The sequence below is a fragment of the Cajanus cajan genome, chromosome 2 (genome assembly GCF_000230855.2).
Source record: "Cajanus cajan strain Asha chromosome 2, NIPB_CcT2T_4, whole genome shotgun sequence".
Classification (NCBI taxonomy): domain Eukaryota; kingdom Viridiplantae; phylum Streptophyta; class Magnoliopsida; order Fabales; family Fabaceae; genus Cajanus; species Cajanus cajan.
In genome coordinates, this window is record NC_138518.1 from 52,853,204 (window position 1) to 52,870,997 (window position 17,794).

Sequence of the window (17,794 nt, forward strand, 5' to 3'; positions counted from 1 at the left end):
CCTTAAAGAACTTGTAGAAGTTTAAGAGACATAAAATATGATCTTGAAAATTCACATGATCAAACTTATTTTCTTGATTCTTAATTCAATTAATTTATTAATTTGTTTTCACACTTTTATGCTTTGTTTTATGAATAAGTTTCTTACAATTAATTTGAGACTTTTAAGGCAAAAATAATTGACTTCCTATATTAAGAGTTGTTAAAAATTTTAAAAGTATATTGACAACAAATATTTTATAATTCATGAACTTCATTTAAAGAAAAATTCAAGTTGAATGAAAGTAATTTTAGAAATTATATTAATTTCAATAAAAGTTTTTTTTTTCTATAACAAAAGGGATTTTGGAATATTTTATCAACTCCATTTCTATATAAAAATAAAATTTTAAATTGAGTTTTAATAATTTAAAAAATTATCAATAATTAAAATTAACTTTATATTACAAGATAGATAATTTTTACAAATCTAAAATATAATTTATATTCAAAAATATTTATTTGTTATAATTTTAATTATAATATAATTTAATATTAAAAAGGGTTTATTTATTATAAATCTTAATTATAATATAATTTAGTATTCAAAAGCTATTACAAACACTGATTTAATATTTTTTTATTTCTCTTATGATCATATATTATAAATATTATTTCTCTCATATTTATTTATCTCTTTAAATGTTAATAGGCACATAGCTGTCCACAAAACATTGCCCTAAATTTATGTGTACTCTTACAGTTTTACCCAATCCGCAAATCCTGTATGTCTTATCATACAACATGACCCTCGTAGAAACACAAGTAAAGAGGAGGAGAGAATCATGTCCCCTTTTATTTGTTTTATATTAAACCCTAATTTTAGTTACACATTTTTTTACTATAAGTAGCTAAATAATCAATTGACATATATACGCAGGTACGGACGGATCCACATATCTAAATTTGTAAATTTGGGAGTAAGTGTGTTCACAAAATTTTTAATTTTTCTTAACAAAATATATATGCTTTTATTATAAATTGTCCTCATGATTTAAAATACAGTAAAAAACTAATTTATAAAATAAATAATTCCCATACATATATAATTATTGTTCCTGCAAATTAAATTTTTTTTTTGGATCTATCACTACTATCTCTTTCTCTTTTTCTGTCTCTCTCTATATATAATAATAATATTGTCCCTGTGATTTAAAAATGTAAAATATAGCATGTGAGTGATATTAAAAATGTATTTTTCCTCTCAAAACAAATTATATATCAAGTTTTAATAAGTATATTTAGTATAAAAATATAAATCAAACAATTTCTCAACGAGATGTCTCATTAATTTTGTGTATAAGATGTAGAGCATTTTATATCTAACCAAAGGTTATCATTATTAAACATGAGGAATCTGTTACCTCACGATATAGATGGTTGTATCTGCATAAATTATTGTTGCGGGGACAAGCAAATTAAATAAAAGTGCATTCATACTTTAAGTTTAGATGTCAATTTCGTTTATACAGGAAGCTGCATGCATCGGGCATATGCACATTGGAAAATTCAATAGCTGTCTAAAACTTTAAATTAGATAAACAAAATTAAGTTAGTCAACCCCAAACTCAAATATAGATTAATTAGGCTCCCAAAAAAACTCAAATAAAGTATTATTTCTTTTGTTGCCCTTTTGAAATTTATTTATGATAATTTGATAGTGCGAACACTTTCCAATGTCTGATGTAACTAATTTACTACTAATTTTCTTTATTATTTGTCAATTTAAGGAATATTAAGGTAATTATTCATCTTGAAAAGGGTAAGGGGAAAAAAAATTAACTGGATAGTGCGAACAATTTCCAATTTACTACTAAAGTAAGAGATTTTATGGTCATCTTGTACTCCTGTTATATTAACTGGATTCAAAGTCGAACTTAATGAGTTCGAATTGTACAAATCGGAATCGAGGTATTTTCAACCTGAGTTATTATTATTTTTTATCTATAAAAATTATAATCACGATAAAAAAATTTAAACTTAAGAATATATATGTGTACTACTTCTAAATTAGTATTATTAAACTAATTTTAATGATTTAACTTAATTTATACTTTAAATTGATCTAGATTTTGATATTTTTTTTTAAAATATTTTTTTATTTTTATAATTATGCATTATTATATTAATTTTATTTATTTCAAACTATGTTAATTTATATGATTGGTTTCTTATAATATAAAATTCTTAATTTTCATCATTCTATTTTTAAATTTGTAGTTTTAATTTTTCAAATTTAAAAAAATCAAAATTTTGGTTCTCTCGTTGAATTTTTATCCATTATTAATTGTTATAATTGTAATATTAATCATAATTCACTATTAAGGCAATTACAAAATTATTAATATTTTATTATATTCAAACTAAATTATACTTTTAATTATCATTTTTTTTATCTCACTTTCACTTTATTTTATTATATTTATGACATAAAATTTAGTCTAAATATTTTAAATTTTGATTGTTATGTCATGTTCTTAATTTATATCATGATTAACATTGTGATTTTTCCAATCAATTGATGAATATATTCGGTAAGGGAAACAAAAAACGTATATTTTATAAAATTATGAGACTAAAATTATGAAATTAAAATAGAGAAATTAAAATTGTAAATTTAATATTATAGAGACATTAAAAGTGTAATTTAATCTTAAAAAAATATAGATAAAATTATTCCTTTTTGCCTTTATTTTATTTCTAATTTCAATTTAGGTTTTTATCTTTATTTATTTTTTATTACCAAATCTGTCCCTTATAGATGTTTATAGTGTTTGCAAAATCCATCTAATTTTTGGCCTCTTCTCTTATTTTTAATATTTCAATTGGTCCCTTATTTTTTATTTTGTAACAAAACAATCCCTTATATTATAAACATTAATAATGTTTGTGAAATATTCAAACTCATTCAATTTTGCTACTGATAAGCTGACTTATCTGACAAAGTTTTCATTGCTAAGTGGTACAACCTATTCTTATTATATTTTGGCTTGTACAAACTTCTCACTAATGACATTGACTTTGCAAGATAAGGTAAAGCAACAAAGGGGTTACCTGGCTCCTGCATGCACCACTACTAGCTAATCTGTTGAGACAAGCAATGTTCATGCTTTTAGGGGCTTCCAGATACTTTCAGGGAAGCATGAGATTAGATTCCAAGAATTTATTGACCTAACTTTTTATGGAAGAACTTCAGTTTCAAGCAAAGTGATTACATATATATAAATACTCGTTGAAAGAACCATAGGTTAGCTTTTTTATGGGGGAGGGACAATTTTTTTTATTTATGAAAAAGGTAGTAAAACCAAAAGACACTTTCAATACCACTTAATCCAAATTATAAGTAGTTCGATCCCATTGAAGTATTTAATTAACCTCCCAGGACCAAAGAATCTCTCTTATCTAAAAAGGATTATCCATCAAACTAAAAAAGTGACATTAAGAGATTCGAACTCACATTTAGGAAGAAAGTAAAAGTTCGATATGAATCTTTAACTATACTTGTGTGTCAACTTATATTGATGTGTAGAAATAATTTTAACAAATATAATAAAAATAAAACACACCTAATTAATTAGTCCAACTAGGCATTTAACAAACTCGTCAACACATTAACAAAGAAATAGGACGAAGTTTAATGATTTCGCAAACATTGTTGACATTTCACATTTGTAAACAAAAGAGACTGATTTGGTATAAAAAAAATATATTAAATCAAATTGAATTTCGAAAATCAGAAAAGGTCGCAAATTAAATAATTTTGCGCCACATAATTAGTTCAACTTGGCATTTAATAGACATGTGAACATGTTAGCAATGGAATTGGATGGAGATGGATGATTTCACAAATATCGTTAACATTTATATACGTTAGAGACTAATTTAGTATAAAATAAAAATAAAAATAAAAGATAAAATAAAAATAAAAAATAAAATAAGGGATCAAAGAAATAATTTTATCTTAATTATACATTAATTTATTTCTATTCTTCATTACTTATATTATATCATAAAGTTACGGGTACATTAAAATTTAAATGTCATGAAAATGTATTGATGTGATTCATTAAACGTATAATTCCTTTGTATCAAATTAATCATTATAAAGATGAATGCGGCATGTATTAAAATCTTGTCATCCTATTTAATTAAATGACAAAATTTAAATATAATTTTTTAGATATGATGGATGTTGTTCATGAAAAATTTATCTTCATATGCAGTTATATATAATACATATCTTATTAACATATTTTTATATTAATAAGCTAAGAAATTGTAATTAAATTTTTTCTTTAATTAAATTCTCTTAAAAAAATCACCTTGTTAAATATTTTTGGAATAAGAATGAATCTAGAATTGATCTAACACGAAGCATGAACACCCAAATTGGCAGCAACTGCTACGGGTGAGCACAAAACAATATAAAACAAAAACTCAATCTTTCACCCTCCCACTCCCGCTCTACCATGTGAAAGAAGCTACCGAAAAGTTTTATATACTTCATGTTGCTATTGACATTTGGTGGAATGTGGCAGAAAAAAATGATCGAGGACCCCACATGCCAGAGTAAACAGTGACATTGAATTGAAACTCAACTGCTTCTTCTGATTCTCCATATCTACCTTCCAATCCGTCTTTTCTGGTGTTTTTTAAGGAATGTAAATAAAAATATACTCATTCATCACTTCCTCACTATTGCCGTTTTTATCCCTTTTCGCCTTCCTGTATTTGCGTATGATCCAAGTACCCCCCTTTTCACTCTTTGCACTCAAAAAGTTATTCCCAGGATCACACACACATTAACAAAGAGAAAAAAATAGAAAGACAGAGAGAGAGAGAGTTATTACTGTGTGATGGACTATGTTTATATAGGGAATCAGAAAGTGTACTTGAACTGGGGTTCATCTGATTCCTTTGTCTCTGCTGATTCATAATCTCTTTCAGTATCAGGTGAGTCATCTTCTTTGTCTTGTGACATATAAAGTCTCTCTTTTTTTTCCCTCCTTTTCCCTTTCTGCTCTAGAATATTGATATTATCTTCCGGTGGCTTTATGCTTGCGGTGTTTTCAATCTATAATCAACAACATAGATGGTGGGGTTGGTGGAAGGTGTTTCTTTTATGCATGTGGAATAATTTGAATTTCTCTTGAAGCAATTCAATTTGAGTCCATTAGTTATCAAGCCACAAAGGGCGTTGCTTTAAGGGAAAAAAGACAAAAAAGAAAGCATATTGGGTGCTGCGGAGCTGAAGATTTTTGAGCTTACTAGTATGTTTGATTGGAAATTCGATGTTTGTCTTTTTTCCTTACTTGAAGAATTGGTTGATTGACTCTGATAATGAATGAAACTTAGCACTATATGTTGATACAAATATGCTGCTGTGCGTTTGCAAATTGAAATTGTGTTCAGAAGCACATCATGGAAGTTCTTCCTTATGAATTAGACACATAGCAAGCTTTTTCAAAAGTTATACCTTATCAATCGTGCATATTCTTTCTCTTTATTTAATCTTTCATATATATCATCCTCTACCCTTCTCCTTTTCATTTTCCCTGGTGTATCTGACTGTTGAGGAACTGAGAAATTGGGTAGCCCGTGATTCCCGCAATAATAGGTGATATGATCTTTATATTCCATGATCTATCTGCTCTTGATGTTGCCTATTTCTTGCCTTGCCAATGCTAATAAGTTATACCTCAAATAGCACTGGGTTGCAACACTTTCAGGATCATAGCATGTTTTTCTGGTACATATATAAGAGTACTGTGCTTCAAACTTTTATAAGAGAGATGATCATGCTACATATGAGGATTGACCTTGAGGTCTTACTTGTAGTTTCTCGACATGTTTAATTAATCTGGAATTTCCTTGTGTAAATAATTGTAATGTTATATTTGCTTACCTACTTGTGGGGCTTTATTTCAGGAAGAGGTTTTGCCAACCTGCAGCAAATAATATTGCATGGGTTGGTTTACTAAATTGCTTAAGGGATCCAATCGTAAATATTCTGGAGGAAAGTATCATGGGAAATATGGCGATGGCAGAATTTCCGACAATCATGATAATTCAGCGGTAACCACACTTTCTTCTTATAGAAAGAAAAAGTGACTATTTTGGTACAACTTATAATGTCATTTTCTTGCATTATAGTTGTCGCATGAACCCAACATAGTACTAGTTCCTTTCGAACTTGGTAATGGTCTGAAGTTATGAATTGTAATACTGGTAAACTGAGTGCAGGATGATTTGACGGATATTGAGAAAGAAGAAATTGATCGCGCAATAGCACTCTCTCTTTCAGAGGCAGATCCGAAAGGGAAAAAAGTTATTGGTGAGAGTTATGCTTTTGCTGATGGGTGGTTAAAGTTCATTTGTTGCTTTATGTTACTTTTTGGTACAATCAGGATTTCAGCGTGTGACAACTGACATCTAAAATGTGTAATCTAAGAAAAATGCATATTGATTTATTGAGTTCTTATACACATTATTGCCTTTCTTTTTATGTCTATCTTGTTGCCTTTTTCATTCTTGTTTAATAAAAGAATGCTTTACTTATCGAAGACTACGGTGTCATTGATCAAGTCTTTCAAATAAATCGTAATCTTAAACTGTTCACCAGAATTATCAGGATTTCTTATTCTGGTGCTTTGCATTAGTTGAAAATCTAACTACTAAACATATTTTTCATATGGTTAGAGTTCATTAAGTAAATTCTGAAATTCCATTTGGTATGTGATTGGAAATGGATTCTCGATTTTTCCCTGCTATAGTATTTAAAAAGGCCTCGTGTTTTTGCCTCATAATACCCCAGAGGATGATTCTGAATCTGAAGATGATGAACTGTGTCCACTTGATGATGAGGAAGATGAATGTGTTGGTGAAGTTCAGGAAGATGAAGATGACCATCATGCTAAAATTCAACAGGATGAAGACAAACATCTTGATGAAGTTCAACTTGAGGAAGATGAACAACTTGCCAGGGCAATTCAAGAAAGTTTGACCATTAGTTCTCCTCCTCGATCTGACACTGATTCCTTATTTCAACCTTTTGCGCACTTATTCCCACCTGTATACAGGTACCTGAGGGAAATATGTCATCTTTATCTGTAGTTAATGAGTCCAATTTTGAATACCATATATGAAAATCGCTAAACTTCACTAATTGTGATAAATAAAGGGGGAAAAATTATTGTCCTTGTGAGTAAAATTGCTTTAATGGAATACTAGCACGAATAGAAGTCTGTCCAAACAGATAATGTTTCAAAACTTCAATATGAATAATTTCTGAATTATGCTAAGTTAATATCAGAAATGTAGATATGTAGACTAAAGATTGATGACTTTTGTCTTCATTTCTATTAAATAAAAATGATGCAAAGGAAGCCCTTTAAAACATTTGACAATGGGGTCAACTAGTATCTTGTTAATATGATAAATATCTTGCCATCTTGGGAGTTTTTATGCGCTTACTCTAAGAAAATTGAAATATTCACCTTTATGACAAAAGCATGGATCAAGATAGGAGACAGACATCTATAAAGTTTCCTTTTCATAAATTCTTGAATCTTATAAAAACAGAGGCTAAATCTGGTTCTTGCAAAATGTGCTTGCAGAATCTGTGCTGGCTGCAATGCCGAGATTGGCAATGGAAGATTTTTGAGTTGCATGGGAGGTTTCTGGCATCCAGAATGTTTTTGTTGCCATGCTTGCAAACTTCCAATCACTGATTATGAGGTTAGAGTCTTGTGTTAATTGCTACATGCTTCATTAAACTCAAATTTAACACGTTTAAACTGGAATTCGTAAATGAAAATCTTCAACTTTCTTTTCCTTAATTATTTGAGGTCAGTATGATTGTACATAATGCTTAAATCCTTATTACTTTACAGTTTTCCATGTCTGGAAATCGCCGTTATCATAAATCATGCTATAAGGAGTTGCATCATCCGAGATGCGATGTTTGCAAGAACTTTGTAAGTATTAGCAATCAGTTTTTACTTGCACATTTTTAGTCAATTCATTGCACTTGACTTCTGATCAATGGTTCCAATAAATTTTGACGTGCTTTACAAATTTCACTAAAACATATATGTTCAAGGAAGACAAGTGATGTGGAGCTGTTTTCAAAAATACTTTTTGAAAGTTCAGAAATGTTCTTCTGATGTATATCATGCCATGCGTGGCCTTGATGGGTCAAATATAAGTTTGAATATTTTATTACTACTTAAGTTTTAGTAATTGGATTATATCCCTTCATGTGCCAAATATAGTTTTTTAAGATTTCTTATGTTTAAAAATTGGCTTATGATTTGCAAGAATTAGTCAATCAGCTACTCTAAGTTATCTTACACATATTGTTCAAAACTGCTCTGAATGATCAATTTGTGTTCATTGCAGATCCCACCAAATTCAGCTGGCCTCATTGAGTATAGAGCACATCCTTTCTGGCTACAAAAATATTGTCCATCGCATGAGCGTGATGGCACTCCTCGTTGTTGTAGCTGTCAAAGAATGGAGGTCAGTTATATCAGCTCCCAAGACATTTTCATAATTTCTTGTTACCTACATGGAGATTCTGGTGTATCCTATATCTCACTCTTAGTTTTTTTGTCTTTCTCCTTTTTATATGAAACTTTCCAATCAGTGCAGTCAGTGGATGCCAAATATTTGTTGCTTGATGATGGTCGAAAGCTGTGTCTGGAGTGTCTTGACTCAGCTATCATGGATACTCATGAATGCCAACCCCTCTATGTCGAAATACAAGAATTTTATGAAGGCTTACATATGAAGATAGAGCAGCAAGTTCCTATGCTTTTGGTTGAGAGACAGGCGCTGAATGAGGCCATGGAGGGAGAAAAGAATGTAAATGTTAATATTTTTGAACTTTCATTCATGAAATGTGCCTTTTGTTTCTCTCCTGTCCTTTATATCATTCCCGTTCCATTATCCTGATTTTGCTTTGTTCTTTTTCTCTTTAATATCGAATATAGGGTCATCACCACTTACCTGAAACTAGAGGACTATGCTTGTCTGAAGAGCAAACTATCCCCACTGTATGGATCTCTTGTGAATTTCAGTCTTCATTGATGATTTTAATTCACGATTCTATTTAGGTAAACTTCTCCAAAAGCACTTTTGGGAGAGAAAAATATGAAGAAAAATGAAATAAACCTTCCCATAAGCTAAACTTAATTTATGCATAAGCTAATTTGTAGAAGTTCTCTCTTATTAACTTCTCCAAAATCTTATTTTCAACTTACGTATAAACTAGTTTTAATTTATGAAAAAGTTTATTTCAAATGCTTTTGGAGAAATTTATCCAAACAGGTCACATAAAACATCTCTGTTGATCAAGCTGTCAAATTTATTGGTTTCTTGTAATTCCAGATTTTAAGGAGACCAAGGATAGGGGCAGGTTACCAGCTCATAGACATGATAACTGAGCCTTTTAGGCTGATCCGTCGTTGTGAAGTGACAGCCATACTTGTTTTGTATGGCCTTCCTAGGTATCCTTTTGATTTCCTCTATTTTCATAATCTGAAGTGCTTGCATATGTAATTCACTGTATATTAAGGATTTTATATTCACAGGTTATTGACTGGATCAATCCTGGCTCATGAAATGATGCATGCATGGCTTAGGCTTAAAGGTACTAACAAGTAACAACTTTCCAATGATCAGCAACATGTGGAAAATTTATATTCTCGTTTCATTGTGTTAAGTTGGACAATTTTTGGGGTTATGGCAGGCTATGGCAATTTGAGGCCAGAAGTTGAAGAGGGAATTTGCCAAGTCTTGGCTCATATGTGGTTAGATTCAGAGATCTATTCTGGCTCTGGGAATGATGGTGCATCATCATCATCGTCATCATCATCTTCGTCCTCTTCATCACCTTCATCCTCTTCATCATCAAAGAAGGGTAAACGTTCTGACTTTGAGAAGAAACTTGGTGAGTATTTCAAACACCAGATTGAGTCAGATAGCTCACCAGCTTATGGAGATGGATTCAGAGAGGGTAACCAGGCTGTGCTTAAGTATGGACTTAGAAGCACCCTTGACCATATCCGAATGACTGGAAGTTTTCCATATTGAAAAATGGTATTTCATCCCCTTTAGAGTGAGAATTCACTTTAAAGACTAAGGTGAGAAATCTCAATTGTTGATGAGAAAATTAAAGAGTTAAAGTTTAACAAATCCATGACTTATTATTATTCACTTGTGATACCAGCCTTTCATTTTTCATCAATGGTTGAGACTTTTCACTTTTCTGTCTAAAGTAAGGATTCACTTCAGAGAAACCAAATCCAGAAATATAAATTATATAGGATCTAAAGATTGCCGAATTATATAATTTTCACACTACTCTGGACTAAATAAGGAATGAGAATGCTCCTGTTAGTCCGGTTGCCAAAATCTTTCTTTTCTATATGTATTACAAAATACCTTGTAGCAGTTGAAATGTGCAGTGCTGCAATTTCCAGATATACATAGGCACCTCGTATTCTACATGTTTTACAAAATACGTTGTATTAGTTGAAAATAACAGCTGAAGCAATTACAGTAAAATTTTGTATATTTTGTATTTTTCTGATATTCTTTTTTTTTTTTTTTCCCTAGCCCTACTTCCACTAATTGAAGGTTGAAAATTTGCAAAGGGAAAGGTGGTATCTCAGTATTTTTGTGATGATTGATCAACCACGTAATGTAAATTATACTTTTCATCCAGTTTCTTCTTCCAGCATGTTTATTTTATAGTTGAGAAGCCTCAGATGTACGTTCAATCCAAATTACAATTGAAGTAAACCTCTTACTTTGCACGGTTGGTAAGCTGCTGAAAATCTGGCTAGAAGAAATCATCTTCCCCCATGATATTTATAAACCTATATATTTTTTAATTCTTAGTCTTAGAATGGGGAAGAGGATAGTTAGGGACATAGGGTTAAGTTCCTCTCTTTTTTCAAATGTTGTTTAATGATTGTCTGTCTTATTAACGACTTTTGTTGGATGATGCAATTATACACTTCTAGATGAATGTGATTGCAATGTTCCAAAAAACTAACCACAATCAAAATTTTAAAGTAAATACTAAAGATATTTAATGATGGACAATGGGTTCTCCAGAATTCAAAGGTTCTGCTTTAATAATGATACTACTATGGCCTTAAGACATTCAATGTGAACAATGAATATATTCCAAGTCTCTAGCTAATGTGGTTTCAAAGTAGTCAACAACATTGTATGTTTTATCTTCTCTATTGATACTCATTCATCTCCATAAACATTGGGGACTTTTTTTTTTTTTTTTTTTTTCTGAATGGTATTGGGAACTTTTAGTTTTAGAGTTATTCTTCTAAAAATATAAACATTGGAAGCATATATTGTGTTGTTGGGGTTTAGAAAACATACCAAATCGTTAAAGTAGTAAACTTAATGTTATCAATGGGATAACAAACCGCACTCACAGCGGAAGACTTAATGAGAGAGAGGTAGGAAGAGTTTTTAAAACGTACTCAAATTGATTCATTAACTTGATCAATTTCCCTTGAAGTACATAAGTTGCCCTTTATAGGCAATCAGAAGATAATAAAATATTAATAAAAAAAACTTAATGTTGCTATGACAATGAGTTGGAAACTAATTGAAACTCAAATAGCTAATTAATATTACTTTAGAGGCGGTCTTGGCATGCAATAAAGCAACTTGATTTAATATTTTTCTAACATTGTCTTCCTTAAATCAAGCTTTTATCATTTCAAACATTTTCTTCAACATGTAAAACAGCTTGATCTTTAACGATTTTGTAAAAATATTTACAATTTTCTCTTTAGTTGGATAATAATTAATCTCTATTGTTTTTATCAGTTATCAATTCTCATATCTTGTGAAATCTAATATTTATGTATTTGGATTACCCGTAAAAAAAATTGGGTTTTTGCTTAATGCAATTGCAAATTTGTTGTCATAAAATATTTTTGTGGGAGTACTTTATTTATGGTACATCACTTCTAAAATTTTTCTTAACCATACTATTTGTGTAGTACAATTAGTTGCTACAATGTATTCAACTTCAGCAATAGAAAGTGCAACAATTGATTGCTTATTTAAAGACCATGATATTGCAACAATGCCAAGATGAAATACGTGCCTTGATGTACTTTTTCTTATTTCTATATCTCTTTCTCAATCACTATTTGTGTATCTAACAAACTTCAAATCATTATTACTAACGTAATAAATTTCATTGGTCAGAATACCTTTAATACACGAATAATTGCTCCTTGAAAATGACAAACACGTGGCTCCTCCATAAATCTACTAAACAACCTAACTCCAAATACTATATATGGTCTAGTTGCAATCAAATATCTTAGATTTTCAATCAGACTTTTGTATTGGGTTGAATCCACCTTTCCATCTTCACGTTCTTTTGTCAACTTTAACTTTTCTTCAAATGACGTGTAAATTGGCTTTGAATTCTCCATCTTGAATTTCTTCAAAATATCACTTGTATATTTCTATTAGGAGATAAAAATTCCATCTTCTTGTTGAATGACCTCAATAACAAGAAAATAAGACATTAGCCCAAAATTTGTCACCTCAAAACAACTTATCATAGCCTCCCTAAATTCTACAATCATCTTTAAATTATTTCTAGTGAAAATTAGATCATCAAGATATAGACACACAATAACATCTCTAGGACCAACAAATTTAACATATAAAGTGTGCTCCAAAGGACATCTCTCAAAACCATGTTACACAAAGTAAGAATCAATTTTCTTTTACCATGGTCTTGGTGCCTACTTCAATCCATACAAAACTTTCTTCTATTTATATACTTTATCTTTTTCTCCTTTGAATATATATTCAATAGGTTGCTCAACATATACTTCTTTTGAAATATCATTCAGAAATGCAAATTTAACATCCATTTGATATATCTTCTAATTATTTTGAACAAGAAGAGAAATAATCATATTAATTGTATCCAAACTTGAAATAGGCGTAAATACTTTAAAGTAATTAATACCTAGTTTTTGCTTGTACCCTTCAACCACCAACCTCACTCTAAAGTGATCAACTTCTCAATTGGAATTGTACTTGGTCTTGTAACCCACTTCACTCCAATGGGTCTTTTATCTGTTGGAAAATCAGTTAACTCCCACATGTAATTTGTGATACCCTTACTATCCCAACACGTATATTGTATAAATAAACTAAGGAAATAAATTTTTCAACGTCGGTAAAAGGGTTCACATTTTTACCTTTAGAAACATTCTTCGATATCCAAAATATTTTGAAAAAGAAACTTGGAAAATAAAATATAAGAGGTTACAAAATGTTTTCAAAATAATAGTACAGTTCCATTTACAAATAAAGTTCATGTCCTAGAAGTCCTCTGCCCCGATGTCACAATATCAGAGCATACCCACAACTCAACTGTTGGCATTCTAGATGCCACTCATAGCCGGATCTTCCTCACCTAAAACATCCACAAATTGTACGGTGAGAAAAGAAAACATTTATATGTAAAGCACACAAGGAAAAACGCAACATATCATCTCATTATAAAATATTCATAAACATTTCAATATATCATAACTCTATCAATCATGCATCATCATCACATCACAATTCGCAATCACACCAATCCATCACAAATCTTACAATTAACCATATGCCAAGGTCACGCCTGTAGCATCTCTTGCTCAAGGTCGTGCCACCCCCGACATAACATTAATTGCCTCACACATCCCACCTTATGCCAAGATCACGCCTGTAGCATCTCTTGCCCAAGGTCGTGCTACCTCCGACATAAGCATGAGAAATCACACATCCTACACTGTGCCAAGGTCACGCCTGCAATATCTCTTGCTCGAGGTCGTGCCACCCCCGACATAAGCATGAGGAATCACCCATCCCATACTATGCCAAGGTCACGCCTGTAGCATTTCTTGCCTAGGGTCGTGTCACCCCTGGTCACAAGTGTGAAGAACCACAATCACATTCTCATTCACATCCACATCCACATTCACATCCACATCCACATCCACATCCATATCCACATATCAATTCCAATACATACACAATCCACACAAAATGGTGGTTCACATACCCCTCAAATAATTCACCATGAATCCTCATCTAGATTATCAATTTTATCAAATAATATAACAATAACATTCTTTAACTAATATAATAATCAATAGAATTAGCAATTTAATATAAATTCAACATAAACTGTAAAACCCTCAATTGTTCCAAAACCTGGCTCACAAGCACTTTTCTACAATTTCGTTCTCTCTCCCAGATCATCATTCTTACAAATTAAATATATATTTCTAATCCTCAACACATACGGAATCTAATGGTATAATTAATTCCTCAAACAGAAATAATCCAATTTTTCCAAAACCTAACTTACAGACACTTTTCTATAATTTCGTTCTCTCTCCCAGAGCATCACTTTTATAAACAAATCATATATTTGTAGTCCTAAATATATACAGAATCAAATAATGCCAATAATTCTTCAAACAGAAATAATTATAAAATTACTCGTAATCCTAAGGGCTCTTCTACCCAATTCTCTCATGTAACTCCACATATAAATAATCCCCTTTTCCCCCGTACCTGGATAAACAGTAGTTGAAACTAAGGATCTGGTTGATCTCCTCCGCTGGGTTCCTCTCGGTCTTCAGAGAGTGCAGAAGAAGAGGGAAAGAAGAGAGAACAGAAAACAATAGGAAGAGAGAATGAGAGATGTGTGAAAATGACAGGTGAGGGGCACTATTTATAGGATTTCAGGCTCACCTACCGGAACGGCTCGTTCCAAAATTGGAACGCCCGTTCTGGACCCTTCAAACTTACGCAAATTTCTCAACTGGAACGGCCCGTTCTAAAACCGGAACGGCCCGTTCTCAAACTCAGCAGAACGGCCCGTTCTCCCTCCAGAACGGCCCGTTCGCCAAACCAGAATGACCCGTTCTCCAATCCAGAACGGCCCGTTCTCCAATCCAGAACGGCCCGTTCTCCAATTGGAACGGCCCGTTCTCCCACTTCATTTTCTAAGCATTTCCTTATTCCGGAACGGCCCGTTTCACTTTTGAAACGGCCCGTTCCGGGCAACGAATTGGGCCCTTGGCCCAGCGAAAAATTGGGTTGTTACATAATTCTTCTTGATGACATAAATTTCATTATCCATTACTTTTCTTTATTTCTCATCACTTGAGGCTTCTTCAAGAGTGATTGGCTCACAATCTACCAATGAAGCAAAATTGATAATCTCCTCATCAAATGGACATTATCATTACCCACAATACAATCCTCCAATCTAGTTTGTGTTTGTCGATGCCTCCTAAGCTTGTTAGAAGATTTTGGTTTATCAACAACTGGATCTAGTTGCCTTTCGATATCTTCATAATTGTTAAGGATTACCATCTTTTCCTTTTGGGACTTTGGAAACCAATCCCACATACCTTTCTCGTTAAATATCACATCTTTGCTAATAATCACCTTCTTTGTCTCCAAATTGTAAAGTTTATACGTCTTTGAATTTGAACTATAGCTAATGAAAACAAACATTTCTCCTTTAATTTGTCATACTATTTCTTTTTGAGTTGGTCTAGAACATGTAAATATGCTATACATCCAAAAACTCTAAGATGTTTAACTGATACTCTCCTACCATCCCAATCTTCTTCTAGTGTCTTGCCACGAATACTCTTTGTTGAACATTTATTCAATATATAGATAAAAGTAACAACTACTTTTGTCCAAAACTCTATAGGCTTAGAAAAAAAAATTCTAAAAATACTCTCATAAAAAATTTTTAATTGAAAATTGTACTCATTCAAAATGAATTTGAATAATAATAAGAATAATAATCAATTGTTTCTAAAATTTTTTTTGCCACCCTTTAACCCTTACTCGTCCTTCTATATGTATTCTAATAAAGTGTAAGGGTTATTTATTATATATATATATATATATATATATTAGTAATGTAATCGTCAAATTTGTAACTAGACAAATTTATAAGTTCTTAAATACTTATAAAAATGTTAAATAAAAAATATATATTAATATTCTGTAAACACATAAAAGTATTCATTATTTTCTATATTTATTAAAATTAACAAGAAAACATTATGAACAGTTAGAATTATTTATACCTTTATAGATTCAAATTTCACTTTTATAAATGCATTTAATCATTTATGATTTACATTTGAAGTTTATATAAATAAATAAATATAAAAATTACATGATTAAATATTATATTATATATTATTATATGACATTAATTACTATGCATTATTTTTTCATGATGATCACAATAAAAATCAAACTTAAATTTTATGTATTCATCACAACTTCCTTATTGTCACCAATAAAAAAAATGACACTTCGTGCCTATGTGAATAAAATAAAATAATATTTTTTTTTAAAAAAAGTAGGTAGTTATTATTTTTAAAGAGGACATTTAGTTATTATATATATATATATATATATATATAAAGTGGACACAAAAAAGAGTATTCAGTTTATATATTGTTATAGATGTCAAGCTTAATAGTTCAATGACTATGCATTGTTATTGCAAAAAAATTTACACTTTCAAATAATTAGATATCACCATTTATATGATATTCACAATAATTATTTTAAAAGCCAAATAAACATAATGATTGTGTTGTCTCGCGAGGGTGACACAACTGGTTAAGTGTCTTTGGTTCTACTAAGTTTTATATCCTTCTATGCTTTTCAAGGATGTTAGTGGTTGATTCTAGTCTTACACGAAGTCATACCATGTCCTAATCTAATTTTTTTTTGTAAAACAACATGATAATTGTTTGTAATTTATGATAATGTACGACTTTTTATTCATGAATGATTATGTAATATGTTTAAATTTATCAATTCCGAATCTATTTTTTTTTATATTATATTTTATAGGATAAAATATATTTTTGTTTCTTCTAAGATTTTCCAAATTCAATTTTAGTCTCTCAAAATTGTTTCTTCCTATTTAATTTTTTTAATTTGAAAATGCATCACCTAAATTTTTTTAAGTGGTTTATATGATACCTTTTTAACCTCATTGAATAACTATTTATATTCATTATAAAATTAGAGTGACAAAAAATAATACATTTTTTTAAACCTATGAAATTTCTGAAATTTTAGAGGAATTTTTTAGAAAAATATATTTTAAGAGGTATTTCTTTTAAGGTATAATATTAAATTTTTGGGAATCTCATTTCTTGGAATATTATGTTTATTTGACATTTATTAATTTTAGAAAAATTATTTTTTGTTAAATTAAAAAATTAGAATAATGAGAATTGGCGTAGAAAAGGGTGAGAAAAGATAGTTAATATAAGATATCTATATAAATAAAAGATATAATATAAATATAAGTAACTTCCCCTCTCATAAATATAAGATTTCATGAGAATAAAAAACATGTAATCATTAGTGTTCTTACCGGAGATCGGTGGTAGGGACGATCTGCTGGGTAAGATCAGTGAGCCTCCTTCACTAGTACGTTGATGCTCCAAGATGGGGGTGGTACCTGCAAAAGAGACTCCGATGCTAAAGTTAGTATTTGTGGGTGTATGAGTCTCGTATAAGTAATGCACGTACCTTTGTGTGTATTAGGATTTTGTTGGGCCTTGGACTTGAGATCAGTTATGATCTGATTAGATAGCGGATCTCGTCTACACCGATATCTCCCAGCGCATGTCCGA

The 17,794-nt window shown here is 30.6% G+C and overlaps 1 protein-coding gene across 6 annotated transcripts; it reads left to right on the top strand.

Moving 5' to 3' along the window:
* The first annotated feature begins 4,555 nt into the window (after positions 1 to 4,555).
* Positions 4,556 to 11,073, top strand: LOC109818273 (protein DA1-related 1). 6 transcript variants are annotated; one of them, XM_020383719.3, is made up of 13 exons: positions 4,556 to 4,991; positions 5,967 to 6,113; positions 6,282 to 6,372; positions 6,853 to 7,117; positions 7,655 to 7,775; positions 7,931 to 8,014; positions 8,439 to 8,558; positions 8,691 to 8,903; positions 9,032 to 9,094; positions 9,429 to 9,547; positions 9,632 to 9,690; positions 9,790 to 10,139; positions 10,659 to 11,073. In XM_020383719.3, exons 2-12 carry the CDS (start codon positions 6,003 to 6,005, stop codon positions 10,131 to 10,133), a joined length of 1,590 nt encoding a protein of 529 aa, XP_020239308.1. In that variant the 5' UTR covers positions 4,556 to 4,991; positions 5,967 to 6,002; the 3' UTR covers positions 10,134 to 10,139; positions 10,659 to 11,073. The 6 variants fall into 6 exon arrangements, 5 of the variants coding, with proteins under 5 accessions (XP_020239308.1, XP_029124630.1, XP_082924551.1 ...); XM_029268797.2 differs by lacking the exon at positions 10,659 to 11,073 and adding an exon at positions 5,131 to 5,308 and having other exon boundaries at positions 9,790 to 10,632; XM_083068425.1 differs by lacking the exon at positions 10,659 to 11,073 and adding an exon at positions 5,768 to 5,863 and having other exon boundaries at positions 9,790 to 10,632.
* The last annotated feature ends 6,721 nt before the right edge of the window (positions 11,074 to 17,794 follow it).

What these genes read in the sequence shown, in the direction of transcription:
- LOC109818273 (XM_020383719.3), top strand. Translation starts at nt 6,003, where the DNA reads ATGGGTTGGTTTACTAAATTGCTTAAGGGATCCAATCGTAAATATTCT. An exon ending in TTCCAATCACTGATTATGAG is followed by an intron (nt 7,776 to 7,930) that starts GTTAGAGTCTTG and finishes ATTACTTTACAG; the next exon opens with TTTTCCATGTCTGGAAATCG. An exon ending in CCATGGAGGGAGAAAAGAAT is followed by an intron (nt 8,904 to 9,031) that starts GTAAATGTTAAT and finishes TATCGAATATAG; the next exon opens with GGTCATCACCACTTACCTGA.